This window comes from Rhea americana, unplaced genomic scaffold (assembly GCF_003343005.1).
Source record: "Rhea americana isolate MKP2758 unplaced genomic scaffold, rheAme1 scaffold_321, whole genome shotgun sequence".
NCBI classification, from domain to species: Eukaryota; Metazoa; Chordata; class Aves; order Rheiformes; family Rheidae; genus Rhea; species Rhea americana.
This window is the reverse complement of record NW_028186448.1, coordinates 712,292-724,630: the sequence shown is the minus strand read 5'-3', so window position 1 is coordinate 724,630 and position 12,339 is coordinate 712,292. Positions and strand designations below refer to the sequence as shown.

General features: G+C 57.7%; 2 protein-coding genes across 3 annotated transcripts in view; one reads left to right on the top strand and one right to left on the bottom strand.

Annotated features, from left to right (window-relative positions):
- Positions 1-7,158, top strand: part of CCND3 (cyclin D3) — a 51,107-nt gene extending 43,949 nt beyond the window's left edge. For both annotated transcript variants that reach the window (XM_085310645.1, XM_085310644.1), the window contains exons 3-5: positions 901-1,060; positions 1,703-1,845; positions 5,190-7,158. In XM_085310645.1, the coding sequence (XP_085166771.1) occupies positions 901-1,060; positions 1,703-1,845; positions 5,190-5,351 (465 nt within the window). In that variant the 3' untranslated portion in view covers positions 5,352-7,158. The remainder of the gene's footprint in view (positions 1-900; positions 1,061-1,702; positions 1,846-5,189) is intronic.
- Positions 7,159-9,328: 2,170 nt separating this feature from the next.
- On the bottom strand, positions 9,329-12,331 carry BYSL (bystin like). The gene is made up of 6 exons (XM_085310641.1): positions 12,220-12,331; positions 11,998-12,136; positions 11,429-11,562; positions 11,010-11,170; positions 10,369-10,471; positions 9,329-10,016 (listed from the first exon to the last, which is right to left on the bottom strand). The coding sequence occupies exons 1-6, from the start codon at positions 12,246-12,248 to the stop codon at positions 9,668-9,670; spliced, it is 915 nt and encodes a 304-aa protein (XP_085166767.1). The 5' UTR covers positions 12,249-12,331; the 3' UTR covers positions 9,329-9,667.
- Positions 12,332-12,339: the final 8 nt, after the last annotated feature.

Here is a 12,339-nt window from a genome sequence, read left to right as displayed (position 1 = left end):
GAGAAACTGCTGGGGGTGCTCTGCTGAACACGGCTAGAAGCTCTCTTGGCGGAGGGGAGGTGTGATGAGTGGGAAATGCTCTGTCGGTGTGCCAGCCTGGGGCTAGAAAGTGCTTTTCTCTTGAAGGCTGTGTGCCCAGTGTCTGCTGTCTGTTGGGCTGAATATCTCCTTGCTCAGCACGTGGTCGCAGCACCGAGCTCATCAGGGATCCTAGATATCGTTGCTAATGACATCTAATGAGGAGCTTGGGCTGTCTGGATGCAGCTCTGAGAGCTCCGTTGTGTTCCCCCTCACCCTCTGCAAAGGGGCTGGGTGCAGAGCAGATCCTGCCTCCTGCATTTCACTAGCCGCGAAGCTGCTGTAGGAGGCAGTCCCTGCACCAAGCAGCTCGGAGTGGCATGGGGAGAGGGGAGCTTTTGTATTCCCTCTGCTGTAATGGCTAGAGGAGCACATCTCTGTCAGCTCCAAGCTGTATTGCTCCTGGGAGTGTGGACCTGCTGCGGCCATCCGCCTCTCCTTTTCTGGAGTGGAGAAGGAGTATGGGAACAGCATGTTTGCTGCTGCTTAGTCTGTTTTTTCCTATGTGGGCTGTTGCAGCAGCCTTGCAAAGCAGAGGAGTATTGAAGGCTAATCCGACTGCACCTTGGAAAGGAGAAACCAGATTTATCGCTTCCTCTTTTGATCTTTACTCCAAGCTTTGCAACAGCTCAAGGTTAGATTTGTACCATAATCACAGAGCAGGGACATTCCCTCTTTTCTTTCTGCCTTGTCTCATGGATTGCACTGTTTTACTGGCCCAGATAAGCTCTGCTTATCTGCCTTTGGATCTGGTGAGTGTTTCTGGCTGGCCTAGGCTGGCTGAGTAATGTGCTGTGTCTCTCTCTTCCTCTGACTCTGCAGGACTGGGAGGTTCTAGTCCTGGAGAAGCTAAAATGGGATCTCATGTCAGTGATAGCAAATGATTTCTTGGCTCACATCCTCTATCACCTCCCACTTCCAAAGGACAAGATGGAGCTGGTGAAGAAACACGCGCAGACCTTCATTGCCTTGTGTGCCACAGGTATGTGCCACTTTCTGCTGGAACCATCCTGCGGGGTGCTGGGAGGGGTGGGCCAGTGACCACAGGCAGGGGAGGCTGGGCTCCAGTCAGGCTGGCTGGGCACCCTTGGGCCTGTCTTCAGGGGCCTGGCTTTTGGGGGAGCTGAACATTTGCCTTCACTTAGATCGGAGCACATTGCTGCTCAGTGACTTGTTTTCTGTCTCTGACAAAATGGGAGCACGGAGCTAGCGGCACTTCGTGGGTGCCTGGGAGACGCCACGACAGAGCAGCCATGCCGCCACGCTTGCTCTGCAGACTGCGAACACGGAGCAGGCGGTCGCGTCTTGCGAGGGCATCCAGCGTAAAGGCAGATTGAATCTGAGCTTCTCTCAGCCTCACTCTAAGTCACTAGAGCAAAATCATGTTCAGGGCTTCTTTTGAGGTAGACAAGCCCGGAGAAGTAGCTTAGTGGAGCTTGCAGCTCTGATACACAGCCTTGTTTCCTGCCGCTTCACTCCATTTCTGCCCACTATGCTGGAGAGACCCTCTGTCTGGCCCTTACTAGTTTTCCAGGGAAATCACAGCCCCAAGAATTCATAGCGTACAAACGTCCTTGCTAACAGCTTGCTGGTTTTGCCTCTTGTGTTCCTTTCCTGACTCTAGATTACACTTTCGCTATGTACCCACCGTCCATGATTGCAACAGGCAGTATTGGAGCAGCGATGCACGGCCTGACGATCTCTGTTAATGATTTCACCGGAGAGGCGATCACCGAGCTGCTGGCCAGCATTACTGGCACGGAGGTGGTGAGTGTTCACAGCAAAGCGGTTCCAGCACTGGGTCCAGCACAGGCCTTTCCTCTTTCTGCAGCCTGTTCTTGTGGAGGGGAAAGTTGTTTGTAACATCGCTGACCTGGGTTTGAACAGTGCCTAGAGGTTAGTGAGCATCTCTAAATGCAGTGATGGGATGAAAACCTTGGCCAGGTCCGTTGCTGTGCTCTGTTCAGAGACCAGAGTCCAGCTATGAACTGAAGGCAAAGCAGGAGCTGCCAGGGTGCATTACACTGTCCCTCAATAACCTTGTGAGGGGCAAGAGCAAGTTACGTCTGGGAGACTTGGAGGGGCTGCGCCTGCGAGCAGGGGGACGGGGGATCCCCGTGCTTGTTGCCAAGAGCAGCAATGCACGATGAATTCCCCCTGAACTGAGGACTGGCTGTTCCCTCCTTGGCAGCAGCTGGCTGAGGTGGTGGCGAGAGGGTGTCTCAAAGCCCCCTCTCTTCTGCTCCCACCCGCCGCGCTCTCCGGCCTGCAGCGGGTGGCTGGTGGCTGCACGCTGCAGTCGGCTCCGCGGCCAGCGAGCCGGGCCACAGCCCCCACCGCTGTCTGCGCGGAGCGGGGAGAGCTCGGGGGGCCTTTGAGAAGAAGCACAAAGGGAAGCGTCTGTTGCCTGAGCAGACAGGTGTTAGCAGGATCGGGTTGACGTGGTGGGATGGGGCAGAGGGAGAAACTGGGCTCAGCATCTGCTAATCTCAGCTAGTGTCTGGTTACAGGTGCCCAGGCTTGGGTGGGAAGGGGGTCGGGGGCCGAGGCATCTCTTGGCACTGGCACAGGGGCTTGGCTTGGGTTGACGAAGGGGCATCTGCCTGCCCCCCTCCTGCCCTTTGGCTAGGGAAGGGGCACCCGGTCAGACTCCTAGTTTCCAGGTTGCTCCCGCTGCAGTGAAGAAATCAAGAGCCTTTATTCCGCCCAGGCCCCTTTTGATCTTTTCTTCTGCCCGAGCGCTGATGCCGGCAGCCGAGTGTGGGGTTAGTTACAGTCCCCTGACAGCAGCGTCGGGAACTGGAGGAGACGCGTCTGTGCCGCGGCGGGGGGAGGCTGGGACCTGGCATTGTCTGGGCAGAGAGGGCATGCGGCCGGAGGGCGTCCCGTTTTATTTGTGTGACTTCTTAGGTATTTTGTTTGAGCCTTTTTAAAGAGTGAATCAGTGCAGCCAGCTGCTCTCAAGCTGCTGCAGTGAATGAGGCAGGGGCTGAAACCTACCCTGGGAGCGGAGAGGGCCGGAGCCGGCGGAGGAACAGGTGGGAAGCAGGGAGGGGAGCCGAAGCCAGGCCCCCGCTGCCCTCCAGCCCACCTCCCTCCCTCCGGCCCTGCTGCTCTTCGGTCCTTCAGAAGAGGGCGTCCTTCCTGCCCCGCAGCCCGCTCGTGTGCAAGGTGCTGTACAAGAGCCCCACCAAACTGGAGCTGCTTCCCTGCCAGTTGCACCAGTTTCAGCCGTGCCATGGAACCGCTGTGGCCCTCCCTGGACCAGCTCTCGCTCCTCTGTAGGAGCGTACTTAGAGAGCCCCAAGGCACAGCTGCTCTGCAGAACAGCTTGGTGCCCCAGCAAGCCCCACGGCTGTCCTAGCAGGCAGAGGAGCCTGGCTCGGTGTGGGCAAGCCACCTTTTAACATCGCTGTTGAAATTGCCTCCGGAGAGCCTGGCTGTGGCTCTTTAGACACGTGCCCGTCTCCGCTCCTGTTAGGGTCAGCGCGGCGAGGCCGTGACGCGGTGGCAGTTCCCATTAAATCGTGCCGACCCTGGGGCAGGGACCCCAGGGCCCCCCTCCCCAGCGCAGCCGAGACCCCAGACCCACCTCCCGCACCCCACCGGGACCCCAGGGCCCCCCTCCTGCCCGCAGCCCCGGCTCGTGTGCTGCCCCCTCCGCCCCTCGCCGCGGCGAGCCCTGGGCCGGCCGTTGCGCGAGGCCCACAGCGAGCTCGCGGCGGGTAGCAGGGTTAGAGACGGCTTACTGGAAACGGCCCGGGGAAGGGGAGGTGGGCGTTGCTATTTTTGCTCGCCACATCCTCTGTCAGTTTCTAAGAACTGGTGGCGGATTCCTGGTAAGAGATTTCGATGTGTGACAGCATCTAGCGAGCAGATGCGGCCCCACAGCAATCACCTCGGGTCCAGCCTCGAGGAGCGAAATGCCACCGCCTTCGGCGCTCAGCGAAAGCCCGGCCACAGCAGCGACGCCGGGCTGAGGTTTGCCCTTTCGCGGCATGGGCGAGAGGCCTCCCGCAGCTCTCTAGTGTCAGGTTGGAGGAGTTTCCTCATCTGTTTATAGCTGGGGAGGGAGGGAGTTGCTTTTATTATAAGCAACAGGCTGCTGCTCACAGTCCTCTGCGTCTTTCTGCTTGTGGGACTTGGGTGTCCCCTCAGCCCTGGCTTCCCTGGGCCCGGTGGAGGCTCGAGGGAGTCAGGTGGGGGCTGCCTGAGGGAAGAGCGGGAGGGTAGGAACCGTCTAGGAAGCTGCTCGGCTGCAGAGCCGTTCTTGTAGTGACGCAGAGCGTCAACGGCAGGCAGCTTCTCCAGGAGCGCAAGGCTGAGGGGCTGCCCGGGCCTGGGAGGGACCGTCTGCCTCTGCCTGCTGGAGATGCAGTGCTGGCGCAGTGCAGGGCTGCGCTCGAGATCCCCAAGGCGAGCGAGTGGCTCGGAGCGCGTGCGTGTGCAAGCCGGGCACCCAGCAGAGGTTCCTCTTGGCCATCCGCTCGGATGCGGGCAGGGACAGGAGGACTCAGAGCTGTGCGCAGCTTCTCTCCACAGTGGCGAGGTGACCCCAGAGAGACATGACCATACAGAGCTCCAAGAAGACCTTGGATGTGGAGCCTGCAGGGATGCAGCTGGGACGCAGAGGTCCCCACGAGCATGCGTGCCCGCTGTAAGAGCAGGCCTTCATGCAGATCGAGGAAGCCCTGGCCAGAAAGGCTGATAGGGCCTGCACAGAGCTGCTCTGCTCTTTCCTTTCTGTCATCAGTAGCAGCTGATTACCATGATGCAGAAATCACACGTTGCCTCCAAGTGAATACTCTGATGCTTTGGGAAGCTCTGCTGGGCTTTGGACAGCAATGTTTTTTTTTTGCAAGAATGTAGCAGAGCAGGGAAGCCAAAGAGAGAGAGAGAGAGAGCAGAGCCTTCTCCTTCAGGAGGGCCTAAAGTATAGCAGAGCTGGAGATGCTTCTCGTAGGAAAAAGACTTCTTTGCCCTCTTTGTGCTTAGATGCTCCAGGGGCCACAGACATAGTCCAGCAGCTGTTCAGAGCTATTCATAAGGTACTCTCACCTCTGAACAACAGAGAAGAACTGAGGCTTCTTGTCTTGTTTCCTCTCCCACAGGACTGCCTGAAAGGCTGTCAGGAGCAGATTGAGGCAGCCTTAGCCGAGAGCTTGAAACAGGCATCCCAAAGCCAACAGAAATACAGATCCACCAAGACTGCTGCTTACGCTGCCAGCCAACCCACCAGCACACCTACAGATGTCACAGACATCAACCTGTGACCAGCCTCCCCTTCCCGAGAGCTGCCCAGCCCCATGAGAACAGGACCTTGCCCTGCACAACAACAGGTCTTTGGCTTCCACCAACTCATCCGTTAACCCCGTCCATTTGAAGCCTGCTGAGGATTTGGTCTTCTTGCTAGGTGCACAGAAAGAGGGCTCCATGCTTGTCTGTCTCCACTTCTGTAATGCTGGAGAGGGACAGCAGAAAGGTGTTTGGGTGACCCTCATGATGAGCCACCGAGGTGGGTGCAGGAGGCCAGTTGGCAGAGCTTGCTGGCTTCTGCAGGTGGCAGGGATGAGGCAACCGTTTTCATGGTGGTGGGACTCAAGAATAGCTGGGGAGGGGGTGCAGAATCCAAAATGAAGTTGTAAAAAGTTTCTCAGTTTGTGTTCCTCTTAGCCCAGGTGGCCACTGTTTGCTGTTTCCTTGGTACTGTTACCATGACCACTTCCAGCCCTACGTGGGCCATCAAACACTTCTTACCTTGGCTTACACAACCAAAATGTCTATAAGTCCCCGCCTCCTCCTCCTAGGCTGGGGTGCTACAGGACTGCTTGGTTCACAAGAGAAACAAGTGTCCAGAAGGAGAGAGCGGGCACTTGTCAGTCCCTTGGTCCTAATTGCTTAGTACCAGAGAGTTACGGCTCCTGGGGAGTGAATGGCATGGCTGCTTCTGCTTGGAGGAGAAACGTGTAGCTTGTTTCCTGTTGCCATTAGATTTGGAATTTGCGGGTTTTTGGCTTGCTTTGGGGAAGTGCCCCCTATTTGTGTGGACAGTAGAAGAGGAGAAGTTCTCGCCTCAGGGAGCAGCCTCTCGGGTGAGGTTTGGGTGTGGTGTACTCAGCGGGGACAGTGCAGCTCTGGAGTGCAAAAACACTGTAAATCACCTCGGCTTTCCACTGCCCCACTGAGGCTGCTTAATTTATTCTTAACTGCTGGGAAACAGGGAGGGAAGAAGACTTGCATTTTTTGTGTTGTGGGGCCTGGATGCTGGTTTCCTTCCCTTCCGAAAGAGTGCCTTGATTGCCTTTTGTCCCCTTCCTTAGCTCCCTGGGCAGTGGGGACTCCCACTTGGAAGCTGGTTGGTTTTTTTTTTAGGTAGGTCAGACATCAGACTTGATTTTGAGAGAGAATCTTTGAATGTGCTGCTATCGTCTGAAATGCATCTTCGCTCCTCCAAGGCAGGAATCTCGGATCACATTGAGGAGGGGGCTGTTTTGCATATCCATGTGGGTTTGAGTTGTATCCTCGTAGGGTGGAAAATCTGCTGCACACTTCAGTTGAAAAGTGATTGCATTTTTGTTGTGTTGTTGTTGATCCTGTCTGTTAGTTTTATAAAAGTGTTTTAAAAAAATAATGCTGCTTTTCTAAGAGAGACCATTAAATTGTAGTATTGTATTAACAAAGAGAAGCCAGAGAGACTCTGCAGGGATGGAAGCAGACTATTGCTGCTTGGTGACCTCTGGACACATAGATCTGTGGCTGTTGTCCTCCTGTGGGGGAAAAAGGATGTGGAAATACTCCTTTTTGGATGCCACTGGGAACAAAAGTCTTACCTGGTGGAGAAAGGTGGGGCTGCTCTTCTTCCACTAGCATGATCTGTTAAAAAGTGCCATCTGCCACTGACTTCTGCTAGCTGGAAGGGGAGAGGAGGAGTGTAGAGCCTGTCTGTACAAAAGGAAAGAAATTATTATATATAAATGAGTTTTTAATTTAAGAGTAAACTAGTTTGGTGTTCATATGCAAGAGTCCCACTGCTGGGAGAGTCAAAGTCATATGATGTTGCAATAAAGTATTTTAAACAAATGTTAATGCATCAAGGTTTTCCCTTTGAAAGTTGCTCTGTGCTGCCGGGGGCAGCCTGGGTAGAGTGAAGGTTCTTGCTCTCCTGCGCAGAGCTGCTGCCCCTGCTCCAGGTCGCGCTCGGGCGGGAGAGCTGTCAGCTGCCGGGAGCGGGCTGGTCCTGAAGGCCTCCAGCTTGGTGTTTCCCGTGCCACAGGAGCAGGATGAAGCGGGAATGAGCCGGCGGGAGGGAGGGGCATGGTGGTGCAAGAGTTGGAGGAAAGGCTGCCTGAGGGAGGGAGCAGTGGAAATGTTGCAGTCAGGAACCCTGAGCAGGGTTGGGGAGAGCAGAGCAACAGTGGGGGAGCCAAGAAGGTGCCATCAGCCAGCTTCGACCCTGCTGAGATGTGGAGGCAAGCGAACCAAAGATGCTACAGCACCTGCCAGAGAGTGAGCGAGGCCTCGGCTCCGTGCCTCGGGGGTGCGTGTTGCCTTGCTCCCTCACAGGGCTGCTGAAGCCCTGCTGCGTTTCACAAACGATGGTGGATGAACGTGAAAAAAGGCCCAAACGCAGAGAGCGCCGCGCCGAATGCCTTCCGGCGGGCAGGGTGCCTGCGCGCGCGGAGCAGGCCGCACGACTGCTGGAGAGCAGCCAACGCCTTCACACCGCCGGTGCCTCTGAAAGCCACCTCCTACAGACCGGCACGGCGCAACCACACCGGCTCTGCTGCAGGATGGCAAGAGCAGGCTGGATGCGCGAGAGCCTAGGATATCTCTCTCATCAGCTTCTGGCTTCGTTAGAGGAGATAAAATCAGGGAGCCGGGGAAAACGCACGGCGCACTGTGGTGTGCAGCCAGCCCGCAGCAGCTGGGCTTTGCTTGCCCCTTCGCTTCACTCAGTTTCTGCTCCCGCTGCAGCTCCGTTGTCATGCAGGGAAGCGCCAGCCCTTCGGAGAGGCAGAGCCCAGAGGTGGTTCTCAGCACGGGCAAGATGCTGCTGCCGGGGGGAGCTGCAGCGGCTTTTCTGCTTGGGGCTCACCAGCAGGACTTTGTGCTGGTTTTAGGAGCAAGGCCAGGTACTTGCAAGTGAGCGGGCCTCGCACCATCACAGCATCACCCAGGACCCTTCGCGATTCCCCTGGTAAGTGCAGAGCCTCCTGGGCCGAGAGGAGGAGAAAAACCAGCTGGGTTCTCCAGTGGGGGAGCAGCACACGCGTGGGCAGGCATGTGGCCTCCCCGGGCGGCTGCCGAGGCCACAGGAAGGGGGCCCAGGTCCTGAGGCAGCCAGTACGGGACCCCCTGCGGGGAGCAGCAAAGGAATTGGGGGGCAGCTGAGGCTACCCCGTGCCCCAGCCTGCTCCCTGGCTCGTTGCTCTCTGCCAGCTGCAAACTCTTCCCTTGTGCTGGCCCCCATGGTGCTTTCCCCGTAGTTTTCGGCAGTGCGGTGCTGCTCTCGCCCTCCCCTCCGCTCCAGCCACGTGCCTGATGCTCACGCTGTCCTGCCCTGGGGCCGTGGGGCAGGCTAATGGTGGCTGACAGGCAGCTCTGCACCTCGCTTCCACCTGGTAACAGCTGAGCCCTCAGGAAACCTTCAAGCACCAGCAGGAGCGTTTTCACCCCTCAGAGCAGTTGTTCTCACCCCCAGTCCCCCACCCACCTCCCTTGCAGCCTGCAGGGGGTAACTGGGCTGGACTTGTGGCCTCTCCCTGCCCTGGTCAGTGCTGACCTCCCCCCTTCCACTGCTCAGGGAGGAACCTGAAGGCTCCTTTGCACCTTGGTGACCCTCTGCATTTCTGCTGGAGTGTCCCAGCCCCTTTCCCACCTTGCCTTCCTTGCTGCAGGAGGGAGATGCTCTCCCTTCCCTCCCCCAACAGCAGCGCTGGGGCTGCTCGACACACAGCACAGGCAAGAGCCCTCCTACCCCCCCCCCCCCCCCCCGCGCCGCTGGCTGAGCCCCCTGGCAGCAGGAGCACGGGGAAGGACGTGGGGATGCACAGGGGCTTTTTTCTCCTGTTGCAGCTGGGGTGGCACCTGCAGCTCCAGTGATCAGATCCACGCAAAGCCTCTGGCTTGTGGCTTTGCTCTGCCACCTGCTGGGGACGGGCCAAGGTGGAGGAGACATGGCAGCACCGGGAGAAGGCAGCGCCCTGCTGTGGGTGCAGCCGACAAGGGAGGGGCAGAACCGCCCCCGGACTGACAGACACAGCTCAGGCTTTATTCTCCAAAACGGGAACAGGCCAAACCCTCCTGTTCTCCTGGGTACTGGTGGCCACTGGACTCCCAGTGTGGGACAGGGGACTGCCCTGTCCCATGACGAGCAGCGTAAGGAATGCAGTCTGGGTCACCGGACACAGCCTGCTCCCAGCGCCTGGCTTGGAGCAGCAGAATCAGGGTCGGAAGCTCCCCTGCACCTCCCAAGGGCTTCGCTCACAAGCTGAGCTCCCTGCTGCATCCGCTAGCGTCCTTGGCCAGTTGGCAGCCCCCGGAGCAGATCAGGGCTGCAACTTTTCCCTTCCTCCCTGCCTCTTCCTGCTCACTCCATGGCTACTGGCTGCTGCCCCTCCACATCTCGTGTCTTAGAGTTCATCAGCTCCCTCCGGATCTCGGGCGAGATCTGTGGGTGGCAGTGGAATTTGAGCAGCTCAAGCAAGGCCTCTTTCTGCTCCGAGGACAGGTCCTCCTTGTAGCGCTGGACAAAGGCCAGGAAGCTCTGGTGCCACAGGACAGGCAGGACCCGCTGGTCCGTGCGGAAGGCCAGGAAGTGGAAGACAAGCGCATCCACCACGCGGAAGGGCAGCGCGTACTTCTTGTCAATGAGCAGGCGGAGAAAGATGCTGTTGGCACCGCTGTACTGCATCTCAGCGATCTTCAGCATGGCTGCGCTGTGGGGATGGAAGGAGAACTGAGGTGAAGGCAGACGCGGCAGGGCCTCAGCACCCACAGGCCAAGCAAGAGCTACACGGCACCCGTGAGATGGCTGGCCAAGGGCCCCCTTTCTCCCAGGCTGGCCTGTCCCTTGTGCCCTGCCCCTGCTGGATCCCAGACACAGATGACAGCCCCGGTGCTGCAGGCAGCCTTGAACTGTACAGGAGGCAGAGCCGGGTGAACCTTCTCCATCTCTGAGAGGCCGAGGCACAGATCCACACCATCGTTCCGGCATCCCCAAGGGAGAACTGCTCCCCCTGCCTATCCTCCCCAGCCCTCCATGGCAGCAGGGCCTGGCTGCCGTGTTACCTGGAGTGAAGGACGGGGATGGAGCACTTGGTGAGGATGCTGCCGATGATGATGGCTTCCCGCAGCGTGCAGGTCCCCGACTCGCACAGCGGAATGAGGATCCCTGCGGGAGGCAAAGTGTTAGGCACTGCTGACCTCAAACAGGGCAGGCAGAGCTGCCTTCTCCTATCCCAGGATGCATCCGACCCCAGGAAATTAGCGGTTCCTCCATCGGTTTATGTTACAGGAGTCTCAGCATCTCTTCCTGCCCTCTTTGCCGTGCATCTGACACCAAACACTCTCAGGTTGCCTGACAACACAGGTGTCAGGCCACAGACAGTTTGTAAGGTGCCACTGATCTCCGAAAGAAACCAAGTATCTGCCAGCATTTGCTGGCAGCACCTGAGTAACCCTCCAGTACTCGTCACCCTTCAGCACTGAGGGCTGCAAATGGGCCAAAGGGGGTCTCTGCATTTCCTCTGCTTCTTCTCTGCCCTCCTCCTTCCCACTGACCCCGGGGCTGCCGCAGCCACAACGAGCCATCGTACCATGCACGACACGAGGCCAAAGGCAAGTGTGCAACATGCCCCTGCTGAGCTTCCCAGCTGCTGCAGAACACAAGGCTCGTACGTACGAGCCACCACCCTGGGGGGACTCTCTACCTTTGAACCAGGCTCCTGGCTTGAACAAAGCCTTCTTCAAAGCCATGTAGAGGTGAAAGTTGAGACGCTTGTACTCAGCAATGTCATCCCTGACCCGAGGCAGCAGCACCAGGTTGTAGAACCTCTGGGCCATCCTTTCTTTCAAGTTGGATGAAAATATCCTGGGAAAAGCAAAGCACAAAGCAAGGCATGAGCTGTCCACCTCTGGAGTGAGGTCTTGTGAGTGCATAATTGCAGGTAGTTTCCTAAAGACACCTGAACCAAGACATCAGCTACGGAATCGTCCACCGCTGCCTCTACCTGGGCAGGTGAAGGGATGGGAAAGCAGGATGCAGGTTGGCATTTTGCACATCTGGTACTAGCTTGCAGAAAGACAAAGCAAAAAACCCCAAATCAGCAATTCCCAGACAGAGACTTACCTCGTTGCTTGGTACATGGCAGCTGCTGTCCACGTCTCTGGCTCTGTGATGTAGAGGATCTGTTCCCAGTTGGATAAGGCAGGAATTATTTTAAATGCTTTGGGGAGTTTGCCACTCCTGTATTTGGACAGCACCTTTAAAAATAAAAAATGCAAGCCTGGCAATGACATACTGGAACTGACAGCAGGACCACGGGGATTTGTCAGGATTTGTTTCCTGACCTTGAGAGTCAGTCATTCAGAAACTCTCTGGGGCCTTCAGTGCATGATATTATGTAAACTGCAGTTAATCAATTTGAAGAGAAAGAGCACACCCAGGGCAGCGCTGTTGGAGCCGTGCTAACTAATCACACCACCCTCTAGTCTCCAGCGTGGGGTTTCTCTCAGGCTTCCTAGGGTGTCTGTCTGCAAGGGAATTAGTGACTCTGCTCATGAATATGCTGATTTACCCCCAGCTGAGCTTCTCTCCTGGAACATCCTAATCGCTGTACTACCACCAGCACAGGGAAAGGAGAGCGCTGCAGCGCCTGGCGAGCACTGCGGGCTCCTGCGGGGCCGCTTCACCCTTACTTCTCGTACGCCCCGGTAGACCTCCAGGACGCGGGGGTCGAGCTGAGGCATGGGGCAGCCCGTTACTTCCGAGAGCGCCGTCTCCACCTCCGTCTGCTTCTCCGTGATCTTCTCCATGATGATGTCTGCCAGCGTGCGCCTGGCGGGAGGAGAGGGGAAGGGAGTCAGGCGGCGGCGGGCGCTGCGCCGGGCCGCCGGCCGGGCACCGCGCCCCCGGCCCACCTCAGCGGCGGGTTCTTGTTCATGAACATCTCGATGGCCTTCTCGTCCTCGGGGTCCACGGCCACCTCCTGGCACCACCGCCCCGCCGCGGCCTGCTCCAGCGAGGGCCACTCTTCCTCC

Coding starts and splice junctions, on each gene's coding strand:
- BYSL (XM_085310641.1), bottom strand. CDS start 12,248: ATGTTCATGAACAAGAACCCGCCGCTGAG. Junction 11,171..11,428: donor GCCATGTACCAAGCAACGAG/GTAAGTCTCTGT, acceptor TGCTTTTCCCAG/GATATTTTCATCCAACTTGA. Junction 10,017..10,368: donor ATCCCCGTCCTTCACTCCAG/GTAACACGGCAG, acceptor CCATCCCCACAG/CGCAGCCATGCTGAAGATCG.